Source organism: Podarcis melisellensis (genome assembly GCF_964234715.1).
Source record: "Podarcis melisellensis genome assembly, chromosome: 4".
Classification (NCBI taxonomy): domain Eukaryota; kingdom Metazoa; phylum Chordata; class Lepidosauria; order Squamata; family Lacertidae; genus Podarcis; species Podarcis melisellensis.
In genome coordinates, this window is record NC_138531.1 from 91,835,871 (window position 1) to 91,859,054 (window position 23,184).

Sequence of the window (23,184 nt, forward strand, 5' to 3'; positions counted from 1 at the left end):
TCCACTAAGCTATGGCCTTTCTGGCTGTGCCCAGGTAAGCACTTTGCTCAGGGAGCCTTCAAATCTGCAGCTATCTCCTTGGATGCTAACCTTATTTCCCTGGGCCACTGCTTAACAGTCACAACCGAGTCTTACTCTCCACTCCATCGCCTGCAGTGGCATCAAGCAATTTCAGGGCAAAATGGTTCCTTGGGATGCTCCTCCGAAAAGTCCCGAATGTCAACGTGTCTGTCTTGGTACATTTCCCCTTGCTATTCCTTTTCCGACGGACATTAACATTCTGCAGCTGAAGCTGCAGCGCCTGTAGTCAATAGTCACAGGGGCCAGTTCTTTCCTTTCCTCGCTTCTGCAGGGCATCCTAACCTTGACCTCACTACATCCCAGTTCAGTTTGTGTTTTACTTAACCGGCTCCAAAATTAACAAGCCTCCTGCAAAAGTGTACAGCCTGTGCTGCGTAGAGCAGAAGTAGGAACAGTGATAAAGTCCTTTGGAATCTTTGTTTTGCAATTACGTTTTCAACATTTTTTAATCAAATACAATCAAAACAAAATTTTATCTTTTCTATTATGTTTGCCGACTTCCCACCCCTTTTCCCACGGAGTTGTTTCTCCCCTTCTGCTGCACCCTACCTTCTATCAAATCATAACCACAATACTATAATCCATGGATAGGCAAACTAAGGCCCAGGGGCCGGATCCTGCCCAATCGCCTTCTAAATCCGGCCTGCAGACGGTCCGGGAATCAGTGTGTTTTTACATGGGTAGAATGTGTCCTTTTATTTAAAATGCATCTCTGGGTTATTTGTGGGGCCTTCCTGGTGTTTTCACATGAGTAGAATGTGTGCTTTTATTTAAAATGCATCTCTGGGTTATTTGTGGGGCATAGGAATTTGTTTTCCTCCCAAAATATAGTCTGCCCCCCCCCCGCAAGGTCTGAGGGACAGTGGACCGGCCTCCAGCTGAAAAAGTTTGCTGACCCCTGCAGTATAATCCAATTACTTCTGTTGCTCGAATCCTGCTCGCGAATCCATCATACTGCATTTCTTTAAATACTTCCCCCAAAAGGTATCCATTCTTTCTTAAAACATGCATCATTAGATTCTCTTAATTTTGCCTGTTCTGCATGGTCCATTTCTTACTGATCCATTCTTCTTTTGTTGGAAAAATGTCCTCTGGAATCTATTGTGATATAGTATTTAAACAATGGGTGGGGAACCTCCATTCTCCCTGCATTTGTCCTCCTGGAATGAGGTTCCTCAGTGATGAGGAACCTTTGCCCCTCCAGACAATACTGGATTCCCAACTCCTATCAGTCCCAGCCAGAGTGGCTATTGGACAAGGATGGTGGGAGTTGTACAGCAATACAGGTCACGACAGCAAACACCTGAGACGGTCTGCTTTAACCTACCACTGCTGGGTGTTAAAATTTCACGAAATAATTTATTACCCTCTGGGGTCCCCCCCCAATATCTATATACATATTACAGTCAGACAATAAAGGGGTACTGCATGTGTCACGTTTAAAGAAAGACATCTTACAAATCAGTTCAAATGAGTTGGACTGATGTTTGCCCATTGCCTGTGCAAATATTTGATACCCTTAATATTTGAAGTCATTCCTTTTTTTTTTTAATAATGAAAGGTTTATTAGATTAGAAAAGTGTACGCTCTGTGATTCACTCTTTTTTCCTACCTTAATTGTGTTTTTAGATTTTTTGCTATTCTACCATCTGATAGGGAATGGTTATTAACAGATAAACAAACCGAACCCACATGCAAAGGAGAGAAGGTAGATTGCTTTGTTGTTAGATTGACTTGTTTTGTTGATTATTGGAATGAACGATATGGAAATGCAAGGCTTGATTGGCAGGGTGGAAGGCAGGGAAGCCATCAGTAGGTGGACGAAAGGCCGCTAGCTCTAGTTTTGACTTGATCCTTCTACAAGGGCAACACTGAGAATAAGGAGGGGGCTGTACTGGCTGTGGGTAGGAAGGCAGACTGAGGTCAGTAGGGCGGTGCTTCATTTGCCCTAGCTGAGCAACCACCAGGGTTATGTAAAAAATACAACTTCTAATTCCCTTAGGACTGCATGCATCCAAAATTGACAGTGGTCAGGAAAACGGGGGGGGGGGGGGGAGGCAGAAGGAAATATTGTCTTGTTTTGTAATATACTTGCAAGGAGTCTCTTCCAGCGAAAATGTTTACTCTCGGTATCATTCAGTAGTGATTAGCTTTGCATTATTCATATATTCATGTAATATTCATGATTAATACAATATTTTAAAAGGGAAATGGTTCTTTAAAAAGTCTCAGCATCCTAGAAGAGTAAATTATGTGTCAGCACCTCTCTGCTGAAAAGGAGCCAGAAATGAATTCCCAAATACAACAGGTGCAGATTTGTTTGTGGGTTTTCGGTAAACAACCCATAACCTCTCTATCTGGCATATCTAATGCCGCCAGGTATTTTAATAAAAAGATTGTATTATTTCTCGTTCACCAACAGACATTCAGGAGTTTTACGAAGTGACGCTGCTGAACTCCCAGAAAAGTTGCCAGGAGAAAATAGAAGAGGCAAACCAAGTTGCTGAGAAATGGGAGAAGAAGACACAGTCTCTGGCAACAGATGACGAAAGTCAGCCCCAAACCCGAGAGGTAAGGTAAAGGGTAAAGGGTAAAGGGACCCCTGACCATTATGTCCAGTTGTGGCCGACTCTGGGTTTGTGGCGCTCATCTCGCTTTATTGGCCGAGGGAGCTGGAGTACAGCTTCCGGGTCATGTGGCCAGCATGACTAAGCCGCTTTTGGCGAACCAGAACAGCGCACGGAAATGTCGTTTACCTTCCCACCGGAGCGGTACCTATTTATCTACTTGCACCTTGAGTTGCTTTCGAACTGCTAGGTTGGCAGGAGCAGAGACCGAGCAACGGGAGCTCACCCCGTCACGGGGATTCAAACCACCGACCTTCTGATCGGCAAGTCCTAGGCTCTGGTTTAACCCACAGTGCCACCCGCTTCCCACACTGCGTACAGTGCTTTAATTAATGGCTCGATCACACAGTGCATCAATAAACAGAACTGGTCCAGGACTTGGAAACACGTGTCACACTGAGCAGTGATACAGTTGTGGGCAGCAGTAAGGTGTGGACCTGTATGGGTGCGCTAGCAGAGCATCCTGCTGCTGCAAGTGCACAGCCCTAACCTTGTGTCATGGCTGGACACAGAGGAATGGTGGGGGGTACCAGGTGAGGAACCCCCAAGGGAAAAAGGCTCAGAGCCTGGGGAGTTGTGGTGGAACAACGATGAGTGGTCACAGGGAGAAGAAGACTGGGAGGAAGTGGTGTCTGAAGCTGAAGGGGTAACAGGTCTTAGTGAGCAGGAAGAGTATGTGGCAGAAAGAAGTCCGGAATCAGAAGTGGAAGCAGGCCAAGAGGCAGAGAAGAGTAATGGGTGTCTCCCGCTCTTGCTGCGACAAGCTCCGCTCCTTCCTGGTCTCCCAGGATCAGAATAATAATAATAATAAATTTTATTTATATCCCGCCCTCCCCAGCCGAAGCCGGGCTCAGGGCGGCTAACAACCGTCAAAATAGTTCAACATTCTAAAAACATTCATTATAAAATTAATTAAAATCAAATTAATGGCAACCATCAAGCAAAATTCTGTGCAGGTTGCCAGAGGAGGGGGTCAGGCTGCGCCCTGACCAAAGGCCTGGTGGAACAGCTCTGTCTTGCAGGCCCTGCGGAAAGATGTCAGGTCCCGCAGAGCCCTAGTCTCTTGTGACAGAGTGTTCCACCAGATTGGAGCCGCGGCCGAGAAAGCCCTGGCTCTAGTTGAGGCCAGCCTAACCTCTCTGTGGCCTGGGGTCTTTAGGATGTTTTTATTGCAGACCGTAAATTTCTCTGTGGGACATACCAGGAGAGGCGGCCCCGTAGGTACGAGGGTCCTAGGCCGTATAGGGCTTTAAAGGTTAAAACCAGCACCTTGAACCTGATCCTGTACTCCACCGGGAGCCAGTGCAGCTTGTATAGTACTGGATGAATATGATCTCGCAGCGAAGACCCCATAAGGAGTCTCGCCGCGGCATTTTGCACCCGCTGGAGTTTCTGGGTCAGTCTCAAGGGCAGCCCCACGTAGAGCGAGTTACAATAATCCAGTCTGGAGGTGACCGTCGCGTGGATCACAGTGGCTAGTTCAGGGCGAGAGAGATAAGGAGCCAACTGCTTAGCTTGGCGGAGATGAAAAAATGCCGCCTTTGTTATAGCTGTAATCTGCGCCTCCATAGAAAGGGAGGTATCGAAGATTACACCCAAACTCTTAACGGACGATGCTGGCACTAATTGCACCCCCGCAAGAGATGGGAGTTGCCCCCTCAATCCCATATCGCTCTGTCCCAGCCAGAGGACCTCTGTCTTCGAAGGATTTAACTTCAACCGGCTCCCACGTAACCATCCAGCCACAGCTCCCAGACATCTGGTCAGTGTATCTGGGGCCGAGTCAGGATGGCCGTCCATCAACAGATAGAGCTGGGTGTCATCGGCATACTGATGGCAACCCAGCCCAAAACTCCGGACAAGCTGGGCGAGGGGGCGCATAAAGATGTTAAAAAGCATCGGGGAGAAGAGGTATGAAGAGGGAGGAGCACAGACAGGCGCATCAGCTAGTCTCAGATTCCTTGGGAGGGACACAGGGAGAAAGAGATTCAGGCAGCTGTGGGAAGACCTTCAGGCTCCACAGCTGTTTCATAGGGGCAAGTGCTACCAAGAGGAGTTGCTGCGCCCATTAGGCCTGAAACTCTTTTGCTAACCTGGTTCCTTTTCAGAAAGAGTTCACTAACTCTTTATTTATTAGTGATACCTGCTCCTTACTCCTCCTTCTTCTTTGGCAATTGATTGTCTTCCATAAACATGGTTTTAACAATGAGTCCGTAAGCAGAGGTCCATTCTGGATCCACACGTCCTTCCACAGTGGGGACATTGGTTTCTGGGTGGCAGTTGATCACAGTGAGGATTTGCCAAGCGGGCCTTCCTCTTAGCACGTTTCTCCCTTGCATCCTGAGTTTGAGTGTCTTCAAAGCCCATGACACCTTTGGTAAAGGCTGTTCTCCAACTGGAGCGCTCGCAGGCCAGTGTTCCCCAATTGTTGATGTTTATACTACATTTTCAAAGATTTGCCTTGGGAGAGTCTTTAAACCTTTTTTGTTGATCACCAGCATTACACTTTCCATTTTTAAGTGTGGAATAGAGTAGTTGCTTTGGAAGACAATAATCAGGCATCCGCACAACATGACCAGTGCAACGAAGTTGATGTTGAAGAATCATTGCTCCTTACACCTTACCAACACCCTGCCCAACTCCAGCCCTGCACTAGTAAGCTGCGGTGATGCTGGTGCCCTGAGGGTGACTTTGCCCTGCACTAGTAAGCTGCTATTGCCAGGGAGAAAAGTGTTGCACACCCAAAGCAGCTCACTGCCTGGGTGGGGCAGAGCTGCTTTGTTAGCATCCCAGCAGGCGGGTTGCTGTTGCTTCCTGGGAGAGAGGTGGGGAGGGTTGGGTTGGCAGGGATGTAGATATGCTGACAGGAGTGCTGCTGAGGAGGCTTAGCTGGCCAGATAGTTAAGGCCAGTTGTTGTTGTTGTTTAGTCGTGTCCGACTCTTCATGACCCCATGGACCAGAGCACGCCAGGCACTCCCGTCTTCCACTGCCTCCTGCAGTTTGGTCAAACTCATGCTGGTAGCTTCGAGAACACTGTCCAACCATCTCGTCCTCTCCCGTCCCCTTCTCCTTGTGCCCTCCATCTTTCCCAACATCAGGGTCTTTTCCAGGGAGTCTCCTCTTCTCATGAGGTGGCCAAAGTATTGGAGCCTCAGCTTCAGGATCTGTCCTTCCAGTGAGCACTCAGGGCTGATTTCCTTCAGAATGGATAGGTTTGATCTTTTTGCAGTCCATGGGACTCTCAAGAGTCTCCTCCAGCACCAGAATTCAAAAGTATCAATTCTTTGGCGATCAGCCTTCTTTATGGTCCAGCTCTCACTTCCATACATCACTACTGGGAAAACCATAGCTTTAACTATTTGGACCTTTTACAGATAGGTAGCCGTGTTGGTCTGCCATAGTCAAAACAAAAAAAAATTCCTTCCAGTAGCACCTTAAAGACCAACTAAGTTAGTTCTTGGTATGAGCTTTCGTGTGCATGCACACTTCTTATTTGGACCTTTGTTGGCAAGGTGATGTCTCTGTTTTTTAAGATGCTGTCTTTTAAGGCCAGTAAGGACATTTAAATATTTGGCATTTGTATGGGCTTCTCCGGTGTCCTCAAAGCACTTCACATGAGCCATTGTAATAATCCTTATAACGAACACCTAGGAAGCCACTGCAGATCTGCAGCTAGGCCGGCAGCAGTTCTCAACCTGTGGGTCCCCAGATGTTGTTGGATTACAACTCCCATCATCCATGACCACTGATTGTGCTGGCTAGGAATTATGGGAGTTGTAGTCCAACAACATCTGGGGACCTACAGGTTGAGAAACACTGAGCTTAGGGTGTCATGTATTCCTGGCAGCCTCCTGTGTGCAAGAGCTAGGTTGTTGCATTCTGCACCATCTGCACTACAAAGAACGAAGCCAGTCATATGGGAGTCACTTAGCATCGAGGCTGCAAAGGCATGAATGATATGGTTGCTCCCTTGGTGTACACACTTTGACAATAGCCGGCCCCAGCTGCTACAGTGTGCATCATTTGAGGAGAGCTCTCCTAGATAACGAGAGGTTTAGGAACAGCCTGCGCCTGACAGTGACACCTCTTTTTATTATTTATTTTAGCTATTTCATAAAATGTATACAGCGCACCGTTTGACCTCAAACCCATTCACAAAACAATGATATCAGGAAAAATGCGCAACCGTACTCTGAAACATACAAAAGTCAAAATACTAAAACAGATTAAAGTTACCTCAGCCTTCTAAGCATCTGGATAGGCTTGTCTAAACAAGGATGTTTTCAGCAGGCACCGAAAAGGGTGCAGCGAAGTGGGCCTGTGAGCAGATGCGCGCCATACAACACACAGCATACAACACACCCAACGCAGCCCATTATTTCCCCCAAAGAATCCTGGGAACAGAATCCCCCACAGAACTAAAGTTCCCAGCACCCTTCATAAACCACAGTTGCCAAAATCCCTTGGGGGAAGTCATGTGCTTCAAATGTGCTTTGGTTGTACTTTAAATGTGTGCTGTGGATCTGCCCTGTGGGCTCTTTCTCTGTGTGTGCCTTCTGGAACCTTCTAGAGCCGAGTGGAACGGCCCATTAGGGCAAACAGAGCACTGCCTCACCAACCTCGGTGTGCCCTTTGCCTGTGGCAGCTTCTGCTTCCATTAGTCCCAATGTTGCCCTTGTTAAACTGAGGAGGAAGATAAAACTGGAATTAGTTGGCTATGCCTGTCATTGGCTCTGGCTCCAACTACTTTTGGGGCTCACTGTCTTCTACCATTGCTAGAGCCACACTCCTTTCCTGGTATGCCTTGACTCTTTGTCATGGAAGCACCTTCACATTCAGTTCTCCTCAGGTTGTCGAAAAAGCAGCAGCTTCTAGAACCTTCTCTGAGGTAATTGCATCAGCAAGCTTTCTTCTTCTTCTTCAACCTTAGGCAAGGGATGTGTTTGTTTTAGTGCTTTTCTGTTTGTTCCCTCTTTCATGAGGGTTTATTTATATATATTTCATTAGCTCTCCCCTTCCACACAACCCCTTTCCTAACTCCCAGTGTGGTGGAAATAGTCTTATAGTTTTCAGTCTAATTTCCATTTTATTCCTCTCACAGAGGTACAATTTCCAGTGTGGTTTAACAATTAACCCCTCTTCCCAGGGAACTCTGGGAACTGTAGTTCTGCATGGGAAATAGGGAGCCACCTAACAACACACAACACCCTTGACAAACTACATTTCCCAGCATTCTTTGGGGGAAGCCATGGTATAAACTGGTATAATACCGCCTTGGACTGGGTAGCTCTTCAAATAGAGGGGTGTCCTCTGTAAAGTGTGATACCTGGCCACCCTATTCCCCTCAGAGATTTTTAAAAACATCTGTCTGACACACAATTCTATGGGAATGGTTTTGTAATGTAAGGCAACCACATTGGTAATCTCCTTTCTTTGGTACCAATAAAAAAATCCAGAGGTTGTTGGCTGTTGTTCTACCAGAAACTGTAATTCCTCAGAAAACCAAACTTCCCTCAGTCAGAGTGCGAGAGGGCACAGCTTTCCTTACAAATTAACGTTTTACCTTTTTGGAAACAAGGCTTCTCATCTTTCCTGGTTAGAAAGTAAGAAAAAAAGAAAACAATCTTGTTTGGCACTAGAAGCAATAACTTTTTCCTCAGCGTAACTGGCTCCTATTCAGCTGTGCACACTTTTAATAAAAGGCTCCACTTGGTTCCACTTTTAACCTCTACTTTCATTAGCCCAGGCTCTGAAGCTCCACATTTTCAGTCAGTAATGCTCTCGCCCTTTTATTCAGGGAGAAAATTGAGGTGAAAGAAAGGAACTCACTGCTGTCAGTCTTCAGTATGAGGCTGCAAACTGCAGGCCTGACTGGCGCTTGTATCACAACACGAATAGACTATTAATTCTCTAGCAGGGCTTGTTTGCAGGACTTGCTTATGGAAGGGTTTTTTTTTGGTACCCTGTTGAAGGAGAATCTGGGAGAAATGGGATTGTTAACCATTTTGCGTGGCTAAGGGCATATTACCTACGCCGGTGAGCTAAACTGGCTTAGCTGCACTGCTGAGAAATGTATGAACAATCATTCAAGGAAAGATTACAACATCTGGGGCTTTTTAGTTTAGCAAAAAAGTAAGCGGAGGGGCATGACAGCTATATAAAATTATGTGTGGTGTGGGAAAAGGGCATAGGGTTATTTCTTTCTCTCATAATAATAGGGTCATCCAATGAAGTTGAATGTTGGAAGATAAAACCATAGAATCATGGAATAGTAGAGTTGGAAGGGACCACAAGGGTTTTTGAGCTCTTATTTTTCGGGGGGGGGGGGGCAAAGTTGTTGAGCTTTTTTTTTTAATTTTTGACCAAAGTTGTTGAGCTATTTTTTCTACGGGTTGCCAGATATTTCGGCAATTTTATCACCCAGACGCTGCTTCTGAGGGCTGACTCCAAGCCATGTGCAGGAAATTTCAGATGTATGGCAGCCCTAATCCTACTACAATCCCCTGCAGTGCAGGAATCTCAGCTAAAATATTCATGGCAAATGGCCATCCAATCTCTGCTTAAAAACCTCCAAGGAAGGAAAGCCCACAAGCAGGGGCATAGGAAGTGGGGAGTGGATGGGGTGGGCCGACCCAGGTGCCACATGGGTGTGTGTGTGTGTGATAAGATGGCCCCTGCCTCCCCCCAGCTGTAAAGCGGCTGAGGGTGCATGCAGTCTATATGGGCACTGCTCACACGGCGACCATAGGGGCTGCCGTGCGTGTGCACTCTGTATGGGATGCCGCACATGTGTAGTTCGTGTGGACGCTGTGCAAGTGGCTACCCATATGACTGCCGCGTCCTCCCCTCTCCTGCATTTTCAAAAAGTGTCCATGTCAGCTGCCTGCCACATAGCCAGCAGGCAGAAAAACACATGGTGATTTCAATCTCAACACACATTTTTTAAAAACCTATCGACTGCTGGTAAGTGGCCTTTCTGAACCCCTCGGGTCCCCCGCCCAGTTTCTGAATTGCCCAACAACTGGTCCGATATCTGCTTTTGAACCTAGAGGTTCCATATAGCCACTGTGGCTAAAAGTCACAGATAGCAGGTCCATCGCCCAGCGGTTTGCCTAATTTCTGTAGCTGTCTGCTGTTTAGGACAGTGCTCAGGAATAGCAGACCCATTGCAGCACATTAAATACACCCTTCTCTCGCCTCTTGTCTTGGGATTGCCTACCCATCCTCCATACCCAGTTATTACAAACATTGTAATTACTTCTTTGTCCTCAGCTCAACCGCCTGCTTGTTAAAAGGTTGCAGTAATAAAAACCCTCATTTAAGAATTCTTCCTCCTTGAGTAGTAATCAAACCTCTCATCTATTTCGCATCAGCAGCTTGCCTTGAGAACCTGAAGCTATTTAAGACCCGTCTATGTAGATTTAGAGGAGTCCAATCAATCCTGCCAATGCAAAAAAATAGCCAAGCCAAGCCGAGCAAAAAAGGTGGTTGGTCTGAATGGCTGTTCCTGCTCTTGGCAGAAACACAGTCAGGTCTCATCCACACTTCATTTGGGACCACAAGTTCCAGGCAAAGGTCTGGGATTTCTAGGTCCAAGTGGTTTTCCTTTTTCCTGGGAAAACATGCCATTTACTGCTGAACCAGATGGCAATCAGGTTTACCAAGGTTTGCTGTTTGTTCTGATTCAATGATAAACAGTGGGTTTTCCCAGGGACGAGCCCTTATTCATAGTGTTACTGTTACTTATCTGCTAGCATCATTTATTTCATAACAATGCCGTGCATTTGTATTTATAGCTATCCAATGCATTGTGTCCATTATCTTGCCACCCCTTCAGCAACCTTTCCAGGACGAGCCAGTTTTGTCATCTGTGTATTGCCGAGTGGGAACTGCGATATATAATAACAGCTTGCCTTAGACCAGCACGGGAGTTCATGACTCAGGCGACATTTGTGCCAGGAGTTTCCTGAGTCACAGCTCAAGCCCTTTAGGCTGCAAGCCCACAGTACCTGGGCTTTCTGAGGTTCCCTCCCTCCATTATGTTGCGTTTTGAGCTTACTGCACCAAATATTTCTCTGCCCACTTTTGCCTCTTGCCCTGCCTATCATTTGCAAGTGGCCCCTAGAAAGTTGTCCAGAATGGAATGTGGCCCTCGGTATGGAAAAAGGGTTCCCTTCCTTTGCTTTCTGAGATGGCCAGTTCTGGCTGTGGGAAGATCCAGCAGGGCGCTTCTTATCTTATGCAGTTGTTGCAGTATTCCACCCGCCCCCCCCCCCCCGTCTGAGTGTTAAGATCCATAAAGCATTGGATAAAATAATAAGAATTCGTGTTCTGCAAATGTGTGTCCCAGCAGGTTCCTGACAGGAAGACAGTGTGCTACCAGGGGGTGGGAGAAGAGATATCTGCGTGTTGTTCACTGCTACTAATAAAATCCATACTTTAAACAGCTTGCAAAAACAAACATATGCTTAAGCTGGCTTCCTCATTAAAAACGACTTCTCTTGGAGCTATTGTTTAAAATGTATTTGTAAGCTCAATAGGACTTGGCACCTCACTCGCACAAGTTTTTCCCCCCTTTAAAAAAGCCTCGGAGTCATTTGTCTCACTTATACATCTTTCACCTCTTATTATTTACCAAATCTAAGCTGCTACGCATGAGAATTTACTGCCCTCCAAGTCTCAAGGACGGCGTTTTCTAGCGAGTTTTGGTAGATGAAGAGTGTGTTTCGTTAGTTAGCTCCAGCCCGTCATGATTTCATTTGCTAAAAATGCCTTGAAATGAGTTTATTCCACTTCTTTGTTTTTTAAATACACAACCACCTATCAACCCCAGAGGGGAATCGGGGTGGTTCACAGCAGGAAGGGGAATAATCAGGCTCCCACTCAGCCAATCGGAGAGATTCCGTTGGTCTGAAATGGCGGAGGGTCTGCCCACAAAGGAACAAAGGTTCAAAGAAGGGGCAGCGAACCCATCTCAGTCCAAGGTCATAGAATCATAGAGTTGGAAGAGACCACAAGGGCCATCGAGTCCAACCCCCTGCCAAGCAGGAAACACCATCAGAGCACTCCTGACATATGGTTGTCAAGCCTCTGCTTAAAGACCTCCAAAGAAGGAGACTCCACCACACTCCTTGGCAGCAAATTCCACTGTCGAACAGCTCAGCAGAAGGAGGTCCACATACTCCTTCTGGGGGGGTGACATACGAGTCATGGGTGGGGCCAGTGGCAAAAGTGGGGAGAGCCACAAATGCAAATGTTACCTTTGTACATTAGTTTCTGCACTTCTTCACATGCACTCTCCATTCAGATAAGCAAGAGGAGTTATCAGAGTTCAAGGGTACATTTCACCCAGGCAAAAACACGCAAGTAGAGTGAAAGAAAGGTCTGGTGAGGGGTGTGGCTCAGGATTGTATGTGGCAGAGTCCCCAGGGCCAGATAGGGAGCCCTCGAGGGCCACATCTGCCCCACCTCCAGACCTGAGGCCCTGCGATGTCTGATTTAAAGGAACGGAAACCTAGCAGGCATAAGAAGCAGATACTGCTATTGTATCACTGCAATCATTAGTATTATCGGCTAAGCACTGCAAGATTTGGTTTAACTTGCTCGTTTCGCATTCTATTTGTTTATTTGCTTTATTGCTCCCTATCTTCAAGAGATTCCGGAGGCAGCTTACAAAAGACTTAAAACTGCAATAAAGCAAATGCAGATAGAAACACCAAAACACACTATAAAATCCATACGAGGTAATGCAATAATTCCATTTGACGCTGAGATAGGATAATGAAATCTGATTGCACATATTAAGGATGCAATTCTCCAGTCTCAGGTTCGAATGCCAGTTGTTCTTGCCTTGGTGATAGAATATTTTGATGAAATATTGTATGCAGTTGCAGCATATGATTCTGCATTTCAAGCGTGAACTCTAGCTTTACCACCTGTATACAAGCGGTCAAGGAAATATGCAATATCTCCCTTGAAGGGTGATAGATACAGTACATCAGAACATAAAAATTAGTGTGGGTGCAGTATGGAGGTCTCTCTCCCTCCTTTTTTTTTTTTTAAAAAAATCTTTATTATACTTTAATTAACTGAAAAAATAACAAATACAATACAAAACAATACATACCTTACATACCTACTTAACCCACCTATACACCACATATACTTGACTTCCAACTCTTCTTTTTGTGCTTTGTACACATTTCATGATTGCATTACTATCTATCTTTTATTTTTATCTAACCAGATTATACCACATCTTTCCTATATTTTCAAGATTTACCGGTACTCTATTTCTGCTGGGAGATTTACGTTATCCATATAGTTTTTGAGATATTATTTAAAGATTGACCATTCATTGTTCACTTTTTTTGAATTGAATTTCCTCTTATTTTCCCTGTAAGTTCTGTGAGATGTTGGTATTTGATCATTTTGGCTAACCAGTCAGATTTAGTGGGGATCTTATTGCTTGTCCAACTTTTGGCTATCAAAATCTCTTGCCACAGTGGTGGCATACATAAATAAGGGTCTGTATATTTTCTTAATTTCTGCAGACATGATAAAGGTAAAGGTAAAGGTACCCCTGCCCGTACGGGCCAGTCTTGACAGACTCTGGGGTTGTGCGCCCATCTCACTTAAGAGGCCAGGGGCCAGCGCTGTCCGGAGACACTTCCGGGTCACATGGCCAGTGTGACATTGCTGCTCTGGCGAGCCAGAGCTGCACACGGAAACGCCGTTTACCTTCCCGCTGGTAAGCGGTCCCTATTTATCTACTTGCACCCGGAGGTGCTTTCGAACTGCTAGGTTGGCAGGCGCTGGGACCGAGCAGCGGGAGCGCACCCCGCACGAGGGATTCGAACCGCCGACCTTTCGATCAGCAAGTCCTAGGCGCTGAGGCTTTAACCCACAGCGCCACCTGTGTCCCGCAGACATGATACTGAGCAGGAAAAGTTTCAGGGTTTTTTATGAACAAGAGTTTAAACTTTTTTTTCAGTTCGTTATAGGCGGTGTCCCAAAAGTCTTTTAACATCTTGCACTCCCACCACATATGCGTATAGTATGGAGGTCTCGCCCTGATTCCATACCTGTTTTCAGGTGGATTAGGAAAAAATGTAAAACCACAGTGCAACATTTATTACATTTATATACCATATTTTTTGCTCTATTAGACTCACTTTTTCCCTCCTAAAAAGTAAGGGGAAATGTGTGTGCATCTTATGGAGCAAATGCAGGCTGCGCAGCTATCCCAGAAGCCAGAACAGCAAGAGGGATTGCTGCTTTCACTGCGCAGCGAACCCTCTTGCTGTTCTGGCTTCTGAGATTCAAAGTATTTTTTTTTCTTGTTTTCCTCCTCCAAAAACTAGGTGCGTCTTGTGGTCTGGTGCGTCTTATAGAGCGAAAAATACAGCACCTTTCTTGCAAGAAGTTCAGAGAGGCTTACATAGTTCTCCCACTCCTTTTTCTTAATCTTCACAACAATCTTGTGAGGCTGAGAGAAAGTGACTGGTCCAAGGTCACCCACTTAGCTGAGTAGAAATTCGAATCTGGGTCTCAGTTTGACAGTGCATCCTGAGAAGTCACAGTCAATTTGTGTATGTGCGTCTGACACATACACTTGCAGGATCCACCAATGACCACACCTGAGGTCAGAAGCCTGGCCTGTGTGTGTGTGTGTGTGTTGCAGGAAAGGCTGTGTGGCCCTCCTAGCACCTCCCAGCTGCTTGCTCACTGTTCCACTGATGCTTGTTCTCTACCTGCTCAAAGAGATGCTGCAATGCAGCAGTAGCGATGGCAGTATGAATCATGTGCACAGAGCAATGCATGCTTTAGTGCGTGGCCTCGCTTGCCTACCTTACTTCGGGCTCACTCCGTCGGGGGTCTTTCCCAGACTGGGATGGCTGAATCTGTCTTTTGGTTTCTCATTTTGCTTTCTTACAATTTTAAGTTCAGTTTGCCACATTTCTGCATTATTGTGCATAACTTTTTCAAAGTCCTCCTAAAAGTCCATTTCAGTGCATGTACATTTTTGTCTGCAATTTTTTCCTAATTCAGTGGCACCTCGGGTTAAGTACTTAATTCGTTCTGGAGGTCTGTACTTAACTTGAAACTGTTCTTAACCTGAAGCACCACTTTAGCTAATGGGGCCTCCTGCAGCTGCCGCGCCGCCGGAGCACGATTTTTGTTCTCATCCTGAAGCAAAGTTCTTAACCTGAACTACTATTTCTGGGTTAGCGGAGTCTGTAACCTAAAGCGTATGTAACCCGAAGCGTATGTAACCCGAGGTACCACTGTACACATTTTTGGTTTGCAAGCACTTTCCCATAACATAATGGTTTTGGGATGTTATTTTCATTTTTTGTGCCTGCACCCATAATATAATGCATTTTTGCACACATTTTTTTTTTTTTAGTTGGAGTTTGGCATTGCTGTATTTGAAAGGATAGTTGCGTTTTGATTTCAGGAAATGGCATATTGTTTCAGGAAGTGGAAATTTGATAGTTTTGGAATTGAATTGCCCCTTGCATTTTGTTATAACTGCACCCCCCCCCCGGGGCCAGCTGGTGAAGGGCTGGCAATAAATTTTATAATCATCATCATACAGGCAAGTCGCATCATGTGCCAGGTATTCGGTTCCTAGGGTCATGCCTAAAGATCACATTGACCCAAGATTACCCTTTCTTGGCTGGCAAGGCCCCGGGGGAAGGGCTCCCTCATATCTCTGTTGCCTGCTCTCACTCCTCCACATGCGAGCAACCGGTGGAAGGGAGAAGGAGAGAGGTGGACACACAGAGAGAGATAGGCAGAAAAAAAAGGCTGGAATGGATCTCGAATAGAGCTGCAACCAAGTGTGTGAAATCGAATTTGTGTGTGTAAAACACATATGTGATTATACAGTGGTACCTCGGGTTACATATGCTTCAGGTTACATACACTTCAGGTTACAGACTCCGCTAACCCAGAAATAGTACCTCGGGTTAAGAACTTTGCTTCAGGATGAGAACAGAAATCATCCTCTGGCTGCACAGCGTCAGCGGGAGGCCCCATTAGCCAAAGTGGTACCTCAGGTTAAGAACAGTTTCAGGTTAAGAATGGACCTCCGGAACGAATTAAGTACTTAACCTGAGGTACCACTGTAATGATAATCTTTATTGCCAAGTACACTGTCTGTGGCACATTGGGAGAAGTCAGGAAGACAAATACATGAGACAACCTTTCAGCTCAGGCCACCAACAAGAAAACATTGTCACTTCCCTCAGGAGAATGGGAACGGCGATGGTAGCGGGGCTGCTGAGGAGGAAAACCTGGGTAGCTGGTCGCCACTGCCCCCACTCACCAGGCAGGAAATGCCTTGCAATATGATAGGCTTTGCTTGGAATTATTTTTAAAGTTTTCGGCATTATTTTACTATTGAACTAAAGAGTTTGCCACCAGTGTAGGCCACCGACTTGGGGTGGCTTTAGCAGAAGCTTAGGCAAATTCATGGAGGATTAAGGCTATCATTGGCCACCAGCCAATATGGCTGTATTCTGCTTCCAGTAACAGAGGTGGTCTGCCTTTGAATACCAGTCACTGGGGATAGTAATGAAGAATGAGAGTACGCAATAAAGTTATAAAGCAGAATACACACCGATGCACATAACCTGTTACGACCTCAAAGAAATGCCCTAAACAGACCTGATCAAACTTAACAAAATATCTGCAAGGTCTAAAAACAAACATGTCAATGGTCATGAAAAGTACACTATGAAATTGCAAGACTGCAATTTTTATGGCATTAATATAAGCCCATATTAAAAACTGTAATGATCACCGCCTAATTAAATCCACACCTCTTGCAAACTTTATCTTTTGCAATATCTCTAAATTACCTGCTCCATTTTGCTGACATCCGCAGTTCTTACAGATAATTAAATATTTAATTTGAGAGTAAACAGTCTGAAAAAGCTATTTCTCTAAACATGGATATAAACAGGTTATCTTTTTTTTATATTAAAAAAAAGCTGCTGTAACTGATTTAAATAGTTCATTACAGGAGAGTATATTTGCTAATTGGCATATGAGGTTCTTTAATTATTTAAATGATTTTATAATTTTTAATTGGCTGTAAGCATTCCAGGGTGGGTTTTTTAAAACAAACAAACAAACAAACAAACAAACAAACAAACACAGGGGCTGGAGGGGGGAAGGGCACGGAATGCATTTTCTCAATGAATGTATGTTAATTTTGGAATCAACCAAACCTGGAGCAGGAAGCTTATTTGAAACCCACTCTTCTTCATGTCAGTCTCAGGATAGTGGGGAGGTAGAAAAGAATTTCAATCGAAGTTGCAAATTCCATTTGTTATGTGTGCCGGCGTGGTTGCTCGAGAGTGAACAGGCAAGACCCCCACTGGTCTTTTCAAAGGCTTTATTATTGGTGCAAAAACATTCACAGTGCAGAACGTCTCAATTCCATGTCTTGCTCAGTCACTAGCAGAATCTGGGAGTGGGCGGTCCTTAAACTTTCCCCAGCAGAGTAGTCTCTTGACCCCCATCCTACGCCTCCCCTCTCTGCGCATAAATGACTGTGCAGGGAGGGCGTGGGCAAAGGGGGACCTGCCTCCCACCCCCCGCTTTGCTCATGCTCGGTGCCGGGGCTCTCCCTCGCATCCTCCGATCCCTGCACCCCTTCCCCACTGGAGGCGTGGCTTCCCTCCTCCGCGGAGGAAGTGCTGCTTCTCACGATCTTTGGAGGCTCCCTGTAACCCAACTGCCCTTCCACCTCTCGCCTCTGAGCTGATGGCAGCTCCCTGACACCATTAAAAAGCAAAAAGAGAAGACAAAAATCCATCAGATTCAGTGTTATCTATTTTTTTAAAAATAAATTTTTATTTCTTTTTCAAACACATAATAAAGACAAACAAAGCACAATACAGAAACAAACAAACATTTAAACATGTATAATTTCATACTCTTATTTTCATTCACCTTCCTTCCCCTGACTTCCCCATACCTCCCTTTCACTGCATCCTTGTTTTACATTTCTTTAGCAACTCCTCCAGTCAATTAACTATTTAATTCCCTTTCATTAAATTTTCTTTAATTTATTAGTTACAGCTGTAATTCTCTGTTTCTTACTCCTTGACATCTTAACAGTCCTCAACTTTACAACAATTTTTAAGATATATTTTAAATTTTTTCCAGTCCTCTTCCACTGTCTCTTTCCCCTGGTCACGGATTCTGCCGGTCATCTCTGCCAGTCCCATGAAATCGATCACCTTTGTCTGCCATTCTTCCAGAGTAGGTAGTTCTTGCATCTTCCAATACTTTGCCAAAAGGATTCTTGCTGCTGTAGTGGCGTACATAAAAACATCCTATCCTTCTTTAACACCAATTGGCCAACCATGCCCAGGAGAAAAGCCTCAGGTTTCTTAGGAAAAGTCCATTTAAGGACTTTCTTAATTTCATTATAGATCATTTCCCAAAACGCTTTGATCTTCGGGCAGGTCCACCAAAGGTGGTAAAAGGTACCTTCAGTCTCATTACATTTCCAACATTTATTATTGGGCAAATGATAAATTTTTGCAATCTTGACTGGGGTCATGTACCACCTATAGATCATTTTCATTATGTTTTCTTTTAAGGCATTGCATGCCGTAAATTTAATACCAGTGGTCCATAACTGTTCCCAGTCCGCAAACAAAGTGTCATGACCGATATCTTGTGCCCATTTAATCATAGCTGATTTTGCCGTTTCATCCTGTGTATTCCATTTCAACAGCAAATTATACATTCTTGACAAGTTCTTAGTATTGGGTTCTAGCAATTCTGTTTCTAATTTTGACCTCTCCTTCTGAAATCCTATTTTCCTGTCCTGTTTAAATGTCTCATTTATCTGATGGTAATGCAACCAATCTCGTACTTTGGACTTTAATTTCTCATAACTCTGCAGTTTAACCTTTTCACCGTCTTGTTCTAGAATTTCACAATGTTTTGGCCATTTAGACTCCATGTTAAGTTTTTTCACCTCCTTAGCTTCCATTGGTGACAACCACCTGGGGGTTTTACTTTCCAACAAATCTTTATATCGTATCCAAACATTGTATAATGCTTTCCTAACAATATGGTTTTTGAAACCCTTATACACTTTTGCCTTGTCGTACCATAAGTATGCATGCCAACCAAAGCTATTATCATACCCTTCCAAATCCAAAATGTCTGTGTTCTCAAGAAGTAGCCAGTGTTTCAACCAGCAAAAAGCTGCCGATTCATAGTAGAGTCTTAAGTCCGGCAGGGCAAAGCCCCCTCTATCTTTTGCATCAGTTAAAATCTTAAATTTTATTCTGGGCTTTTTGCCCTGCCAGACAAATTTTGATATATCTTTCTGCCACTTCTTGAAACAGTCCATCTTCTCCAAAATCTGCAACGTCTGGAATAAAAATAACATTCTAGGCAATACATTCATCTTAATAACAGCAATTCGGCCTAACAGATTCAGTGTTATCTATACCAGGCTTCCCCAGCCTGGTTCCTTCTACCAGTATATTTTTTTGGCTACATCTTCCATCAGCCCAGCCCCAGATCTGCATTCACTCTTCAGCATTTCGTAGCTGGACATGCATGGAATTAAACCTGGAACCTTTTGCATGCAAAGTACGGCCTCCCCTCAATAGGCAATTTCACCGAGGAGACAACTTCAATACGGCACCGTCCGTGCGTCGCTATGTATTCTGCTTTATCTCTGCTCTCATAATCGCTGGATCTAATCTAATCCCTGCAGCTATAGCTCCCATTTCTCAAATAAATGGCAATAGAGAGAAAGAACAGCCCTGCTGAGTACCACAGTAAAGGTGATAATATTTAGAAGATGTTCTATTCACTGCCACGTTACATGTATCGGATTTTAATGCAACCATAGAAGTATTTCAAAGGAAGCACTTGGGAATCCGACTGCAGGTTATGTTTATGAGCAATGAAGCAACTACAGTGAGCTGTTTCTGTGATATGTTTGGTGATATGCATCTGTCTGTCTCAAGAAACAATGGAGGAATGTTCCTTTGGGGGTGAAATCAGGCGTTTGGAAGCATACAGCGCCAGCTGTGGCTGTAGAGACCAATATGTGAGAGACATGTTTCATTGCCCCTGGGGCAGATGACTTTCACAGGATCTGAGCTAGAACTATCTGGACCTTAATGACTGGAATTGGCAAAATGATCAGTCTAGTGGCCAATACCTTAGTAATTTAGTACCCACGCTTATAGGATAAAACTGGAGCCAAATTAGTCCGGTTCCAGATTCCCTTGCTCACTAGCATTAGCATGAGTACTAGGACCAAAATTCTACAGTTTATCTGAGCTATAAATGCTCAAGGATGCTCAATTTGGAATACAGTGTGCATTATGAGCTGGGGGAGGGAATCATATTCCTAACCAAGCAACTGCACCCATCAGTGGTGTTGTAAGGTAAAGGTAAAGGTACCCCTGCCCGTACGGGCCAGCCGTGTCCGACTCTGGGGTTGCGCGCCCATCTCACTTAAGAGGCCGGGTGCCAGCACTGTCCAAAGACACCTCCGGGTCATGTGGCCAGCCTGACAAGCTGCATCTGGCGAGCCAGTGCAGCACATGGAAACACCGTTTACCTTCCTGCTAGTAAGCGGTCCTTATTTATCTACTTGCACCCGGGGGTGCTTTCGAACTGCTAGGTTGGCAGGCGCTGGGACCGAGCAACGGGAGCGCACCCCGCCGCGGGGATTCGAACCGCGACCTGACGATCGGCAAGTTCTAGGCGCTGAGGTTTTACCCACAGCGCCACCTGCGTCCCCTCAGTGGTGTTGAGGTGGATGCTGTTGTTCATCACACACTCTCTGTTATGTACTGAGTTGAGTAGGATCCAAAATGCAGCAGTCTGATTGGTCCTAGAACAATAGGATTCAGAATGCAGCAGTCTGATTGGTCCTAGAACAATGCTGCAGTATGATTGGTCTGCAGGAGCCACCCAATCCAGGTCCAGATGGAAGTGAATCCACAACCTGATTGGCCTACAGGAGAATCCTGGAATTAGCCAATCACGTGCAGCCCATTGTGTAAATAGTGTATATAAAGCAGACATTCTGGGGGAACTTCCATTCCTCCTCACCACTATGAGCTGAATAAAGGGCATGAAATCCATTCCCGACTCCGAGTATATTTCACTCACCTTTCACCCCCAAGGACCCAATGTTTCCTTACAATAGCTAAACCTAAGGTGCCACATGGGTATCCAAACTACAAGAAAGAAGATTCCACCTAAACATTAGGAAGAACTTCCTGACAGTAAGAGCTGTTGGACAGTGGAATTTGCTGCCAAGGAGTGTGGTGGAGTCTCCTTCTCTGGAGGCCTTTAAGCAGAGGCTTGACAACCATATGTCAGGAGTGCTCTGATGGTGTTTCCTGCTTGGCAGGGGGTTGGACTCGATGGCCCTTGTGGTCTCTTCCAACTCTATGATTCTATGATTCTATGATTCTACATGCAACAGGAAGAAGACTGCTCTTGGTGATTCCTTGCTTAGCCAAAAATGGCAGTCTTTCGTGGAATCCCCTTCCCTGTAGAAGACTAGTGGAAATGAGCTTATATGAGCAGACCCTCCAAATGTCCCTGTTTTTCAGGGACAGTCCCAGATTTACAGAAGCCATCCCAGTTTCTGATTTGATCCTGGAATGTCCCACTTTTCCTTAGGACGTCCTCATTTTCAGTGGAGAAATGATGGAGAGTATGACTGCGTGGTGAAGCTGAGTAAACGAGAAAGGGTAGGGTTGCCATATTTCGAAGAGCAAAAAAGAGGACACATTTGCCGACTTACACTTTTAACTATGGATTGCTATGATGACTCTACCCATGAAAAAGAGGACGTGTCCTGGAAAAAGAGGACACATGGCAACCATAGTAAAGAGATAGTAATGCTTGAGTTTCATTCTCGTTACATAGCTGGCAATATAGTAGTTACTAGGGTTAGTCTTCTCTGGAGGCTGAGACTCTGAGATGCAGGAGGCAGAGCTTAGAAGCCAAGCAGTGGTGTTTAGTAAGTGAAGGCGCAGAGTCTGGCAGGATTGGGGTGGCATCTAACAGCCAAGGAGTGTGGTGGAGTCTCCTTCTTTGGAGGTCTTTAACAACCATATGTCAGGAGTGCTCTGATAGTGTTTCCTGCTTGGCAGGGGGTTGGACTCGATGGCCCCTGTGGTCTCTTCCAACTCTATGATTCTATGATACTCACAGATGCCATGTGCTGCCCTCTATTGCAGACTAAAACCCCCCATAAGCCACAGCCAGTATAGTCAATGATCAAGGATCGTGGACGTTGTCCAAACCATCCAGAAGGTACCAAATGGACCATCCCTGATCTACTATGAAGCTAGCAAACACAAAAGTAAGCTATGAAATGCCCTATCATAGCAACAAGATTGCTGCTACAAAGGAGGATGGAGGTGGAAGCAGAATAATGTGATGAAAAATGACAAGAGGAAAAGGGTTATCAAGTTGTTATGGCAATTGGCATACGTAGGCCGTGATTAATGTACCCAGGCGCGAAAATCATGATCTAACCAAGATACACAAACATTGTCTTTGCTAATTAGAGTATTGCCCAATAGGATCCAGTGTAAAATCATTAGTCATACTCACTATTTCTAATTACTTCCCCCTCCCCCCATCATTTTCTTTCCAGTTACTTAGGCTTGGCTAAGGGCTTTGCTTACTTACATTTGTACTGATAGAAGCTGGGTACTGTTTGCCCTCTTGCAAATCTGGACTAAGCCCTACGGTGGCAGCCTATAATGGCAGGACGATGTTTCTGTCTATGATCCTTTACACTTGATTTGCCCTCTTGTCTTAAATGCAATTTAGCTTTTGCAGGATGTTGTTGCCAAAGAACACCCATTAAGCCATAGCTGAGCTTCAAATTGCCTTTGTTTTTCCTCCAGACTTCGAGGGATTTGTTTAATAATACCAGTTTCGCTTAGGAGGAACAGATCTTAAGATGTACTTTCTCGGATACCATTCTCTTTTTTACCCTGATACACCCTCATCCATTATCTTCATTCCTGTAAACCCACCACCCTTTGCCTGATGGGCTGAAAGGCTTTTTGGGTTGGTGGAATCAAAGCTTTCACAGCATAACTTGGGAGTTATGGCAGGAATGGTGATGGCCATCAAGGTGCAGTTTCTGTAATTGAAAGGTTATTGCATATGTGAGATGTGGTCTCTGGGTTGAAACTAGACAGAAACATCATCATCATTGTCGTCGTCATCATTTTATTACTTATATCCCACCCATCTGACTGGGTTTCCCCAGCCGCTCTGGGCGGCTCCAAAGAGGACTAAAAACAGAATAAAACTTCAAACACTACAAACTTCCCAAAACAGGGCTGCCTTCAGATGTCTTCTAAAAGTCAGATAGTTGTTTATTTCCTTGACATCTGATGGGAGGGCGTTCCACAGGGTGGGTGCCACTACCGAGAAGGC

General features: G+C 45.1%; 1 protein-coding gene across 1 annotated transcript in view; it reads left to right on the plus strand.

The window, feature by feature from the left end:
* DLG2 (discs large MAGUK scaffold protein 2) overlaps positions 1-23,184 on the plus strand; it is an 852,330-nt gene that overhangs the window by 109,932 nt on the left and 719,214 nt on the right. The window contains exon 4 of the mRNA XM_081909134.1: positions 2,504-2,652. Within this exon, the coding sequence (XP_081765260.1) occupies positions 2,504-2,652 (149 nt within the window). The remainder of the gene's footprint in view (positions 1-2,503; positions 2,653-23,184) is intronic.